The 4539-nt window shown below is 43.6% G+C and overlaps 1 protein-coding gene across 1 annotated transcript in view; it reads right to left on the bottom strand.

Annotated features, from left to right (window-relative positions):
• LOC119311106 (PTI1-like tyrosine-protein kinase 3) overlaps positions 1-4539 on the bottom strand; it is a 4947-nt gene continuing 408 nt past the window's right edge. The window contains exons 2-9 of the mRNA XM_037586736.1: positions 4493-4539; positions 3106-3241; positions 2218-2453; positions 1981-2107; positions 1579-1852; positions 1107-1239; positions 625-711; positions 1-503 (exon numbers count right to left, since the gene is read on the bottom strand). Of these exons, the coding sequence (XP_037442633.1) occupies positions 354-503; positions 625-711; positions 1107-1239; positions 1579-1852; positions 1981-2107; positions 2218-2453; positions 3106-3193 (1095 nt within the window). The 5' untranslated portion in view covers positions 3194-3241; positions 4493-4539 and the 3' untranslated portion in view covers positions 1-353. The remainder of the gene's footprint in view (positions 504-624; positions 712-1106; positions 1240-1578; positions 1853-1980; positions 2108-2217; positions 2454-3105; positions 3242-4492) is intronic.

Here is a 4539-nt window from a genome sequence, read left to right as displayed (position 1 = left end):
TGGACAATAATGTTGCCATTTCTCACGCCAACTTCGAAGTTCAGCAGATTATACAAATCAATGGGTGTCAGCTCAAAATCACAATGGCAAACCCAGAAACATCAAGCCACGGACCAACTACACAACCTTAGTTCCCATGTTACAGCATATATATACGACCCAGAACGCAGCTTATTATGGTGATCCCCACCGAATGCAACAAGAGGGCATCACTCGGCAGAACCACACAGCCCCGTTCTTGAACTCAGCAAAGCGACGGCGGTACTCTCGGTAAAAACAAAACAACGCACACGCCAGGACATGCGTCTTACTAGCACTCTTTTTTTACATACATCCTTGTTGAACTGGGTAGGTCAGGCGTCTGAAGTCGTTGTGTTAGGAGCGGCGGCTGGTGGAGCTTGAGGTTTCTGCTGAAGAAGGGGCGAGAGCGCCTTGACGACGATGCTCATGCTGGGTCTGAACTCCGATTCATACTGCACGCAGAGGGCTGCCACCGCCGCAAGCTGCATTCAAAAGAAGAAAAAAACATTCAGTGTTCAAATTTGTTTCAAGCTGTTTCTTAGCTGGTGACCGTGTAAGAGAGGGAGTGCGCAACAAAGAAGGGAGGGAAGAAGAGAGGCAGACCTTGGCAACGCCTTTCGGGGGACACTCGCCCTTCAACCTTGGGTCGATACATTGTTTCACTGTATCCTCAGTCAAACGAGGTGTTGCCTGTGTCCACAGAAGGTAGTAGCAACCAATCAGAATATGCAAATCAGATAACTTTAGAATAGGTTTGTTATGTAAAACGATAGTACAGGAACACAAAGCAGCACGAAGTATAGTAAGCACTCTGAACCGGAGGACATAGATCAAGAACAACATCAAATTTTGATTCAAATTCCGCCCATTTTCGATGCTTATTTACATGATATTGCAGTATAGTATGAGACTCTCTGAAGTTCAAACCGTTGACTATGTCGGTGTTAATGCCCTACTCTTGTTGCTAATGCATGCTCTCCTTCGTTTTATGTAGAACAATATTATAAATTAAGTAGTTCTCTGTACCATTAAGTTTAAGTTGGCAAAATATAGTACTGTCAGATTGTTAGGAACCAAATACGTACCCATGTGACCAGACTCTGCTGGCCTCTAGGCATTGTATGATCTACTGGTTTCCTTCCTGTTAGAAGCTCTAAAAGAACAACTCCAAAGCTATATACATCACTTTTCTGAGTTAGCTGGCCAGTCATGGCATACCTGCATTGTCAAGGAAGGGCACTTCTTAAACAAAGCAGGAAAGAATATACAGTAATAATTAACAAAAGGTAGTGCAGTGGCAGATCTGCATATAAAAAACTAAAGAACTGGTGGAACTACAGCTATTCATTCAACTATAGATCTTGCTTTAGAAATGACAGACTTGTTTAGCTATAATGAAGGTCATCTGACTAATGCTACAATCCTATCATTGGGGCCTAACATAAAATGGAATAAACAGGTATCTTCTAATAATAATTATGGGGGGATATCTCAAAATCTTGACATAAAAAAAGTGCAAATATATTTAATGTGCAAGTATTCAAGTTTAGTAATTACTCAGGAGCATGGTAGCCGAAGGTTCCAAGGACACGGGTGGAATGCAAACGAGCAGCCATATCAGGAGACTGGTTTGAAAGATTAAAATCTGCAACTTTCGCTCTGTAGTCCTCAAATAGAAGTACATTGCTAGACCGTATGTCCCGATGGACTATCGAAGGTTGAACCTTCTCATGAAGATATGCTAGCCCTTTAGCAGCATCTATAGCAATTTTGACTCGCTGCATCCAGTCAAGTGCTGGGCCGGGCTGTGCACCAGGGACACCTTTTCTTCCTTTTGTATGTAAAGAACGCAGAAAAGACGTCAGAGTAGATCAGATCACCATGCCACATGACCTGTTTTGATCATGAGGACCTCATGAAGAAACAGACTTAACATATTGCATAACATAGCAAGCGTACCATGCAAAATATCATGTAGAGAACCCATCGTAGCAAATTCATAGGCCACCAGACGTTGATTTCCCTCCACACAGTAGCCAAGCATTTCCACAAAATTTTCATGCTTTAATCTCGACACAATCGAGAGCTACCACCAAAAGAGGAAAATAAGTTCAAGAATAGAGGATTGTAGTTCATACAAAAAGTACTAGCAGATAAAGCTATCATAACTAGCAAAAGATGGTTATTACTCAGTACCTGTGTCAGAAATTCGTTATCAGGCTCAGGGTCTGCTGAGGTATCAAGCTTTTTAACAGCAAGATGTTTTCCGCTGTCTAGAATAGCATAATACACTCTCCCGTACGATCCTTCACCGATCAAAGCTTTTGACCCAAAGTTGTCGGTCTTTTCTTTCAGTTCATCAAGTGACAATTCAGGTATTTCAATGGGAGGAGGTGCTTTTGTTGGATCACTTTTGGAATCAAAACCATTTCCTGTTAACCATGTGTTTTACAAACAACTTTAGGCCCCAATAACAAAAGCACAACAGGAAAACAGAGGATAACTAGAAAGCAATCAGATGCACAACACAATCCCTTCTGATAAACATTCATTTAGAATGAGAAAAATACCTAGCCCGTACATTACAGGGTTCAGCTGATAGGTAAGATAATCTGAAACAGTGTTGACAAATGACTGCTGAAAATTCACTAACTTGAAGTGAAAGAGCATGGTTTCACCTTCTTATCCATGTTTCCCTCACTTGTAACGTTAAAATCATATATCCATTTTGGTGCTCATGCTAACTTGTTCTGTTACTCAATAGCAAAAGATTGTCAATACATGCTGGGTGGAGATACTACATTTTTTTTTCAACAGGGATGTTAAGTTACTAGAAGAATTTATTGTTAAGGAAACACTATGTGATGTTCCAAAGCACATCTGGATATATTAAATAAACTGAATGCGGACAAGATGATTCTGGAGAACCCAAAACAACTACATTCAAATCCAGCAACTAAAACTTGAGTTTGCACAAGAGTTTCAAACCCATTTCCAGGTGGTATTATGAGTATCGAACATAGGCCTCAAATCAATAAGCTTGAATATAGGCTGATTAATTACGAGACAGAGGAGGAGGGTTACCTTCTTTCTCATCCGAGCTGGAAGGAAATTCATGTTCATGTTCACGATATGAAGCATGAAACTGACTGCAACAAAACCACCGACGCATAATGACCTCCTTCTATTTTACTTCTTCCTATCTATCTGCTTCTGGTTCCTGAGAAAAAGAGGGGAATACAAGAACATTCTGGCATCAATACAAATGGTTACAAGAGTACCAATCTCAATCAGGACACTCATAGCCAGCATGAAAATATACAAGTGACAAAAACTATTACTCCTACATAAATTGTAGGCAATTCATGATAGGTAAAAAATTGCATATGCACTGACTGGGAAATGGAGAAGAGGTTGGCCCCAAGTTTTGACAATCAGTCCCGCAAGTAAACACTCAGCGCCGTGTTGTGCCTTTTGGTTCTTTCCACGATTTTCGATACGAACACATGGTGAGCTGCAAGCTTTTATATATCTATGTCCTAAACTCACTAATAACTTGGGCCATGTTCTTTTTTGTTTCACTCTATGCGCAATCTCATGCCGATAGCCAAACTACGAGTGCACATTGCATGTGTTGTCATTTTCAGTTTCCACCATAAGTTGATGGTGAAGCAGTGCTGCAGAAACCTCAGTTACTATCCAGCCCTGGAAGTCTGAACAGAAAGCAGAAAATGGAGGCGAAGAGAAACAGGGTAACCAGATGGCACCGAGTTGGACATGCTAGAACAAAGCAGAGCAAGCCAACCTTAGACAGACCGGCGCAGGCAAGGCAATCTCGTGCTATTTCTGTTTGTTTCAGTTTATGCACAACTTCATGCTGATGCCAAAACTATGAGTGCACATTGTCTGCGTTGTCATTTCGGTATCTACCATAAGCTCATGAGATGAACCAGTGGTGCAGAAACCTCAATTACTACAATCCCGGACTGGAAGTCTGAACTGACTGCAGGAAATGGATGCGAAGAGACCTCCCTGAACCAGAGACCAAAGCGGCGAGATGCAAATGACGACGCCCCCAAATCCAGCATGACAAGCAGCAGCACCTGAAGGCGGTAGGCTCAGTTGCGCGCGCAAGCCCCCCAATCCCACGCTGACCCCGCCGCCGGCCCCCAAATGCGCACAGCACGGTGAACCCCCTTGGCGCGCCTACGCACCAAATTCAGGCCGAAATCGAGCGCCATCCGCTGCCTCCTCCTACCCCTCGAATCCCCAGAACCCCACGAACGCGAACGCGACCCGGCCGACCATCTCAATTCTCACAGCGGTACACAGCTCACCAGCACGACTCTGCCGTACCGTAAAAATAATAATCTAGCGAAGCATATGCACACATACAGCGCCAGGTCTCCCACTCCACAAACTCGCCGCGCGGAAGGAAGGAAGGAAGGGAGGGGAGGAGCAGGAGCGTCACCTGCGAGGGGTCAACCCGGGAGCGCGGCTGGTCTGGACTGGAGGGGC

This window comes from Triticum dicoccoides, chromosome 5B, assembly GCF_002162155.2.
Source record: "Triticum dicoccoides isolate Atlit2015 ecotype Zavitan chromosome 5B, WEW_v2.0, whole genome shotgun sequence".
Lineage (NCBI taxonomy): Eukaryota > Viridiplantae > Streptophyta > Magnoliopsida > Poales > Poaceae > Triticum > Triticum dicoccoides.
The sequence above is the reverse complement of the archived record's forward strand: the minus strand, read 5'-3'. Positions and strand labels throughout refer to the sequence as shown.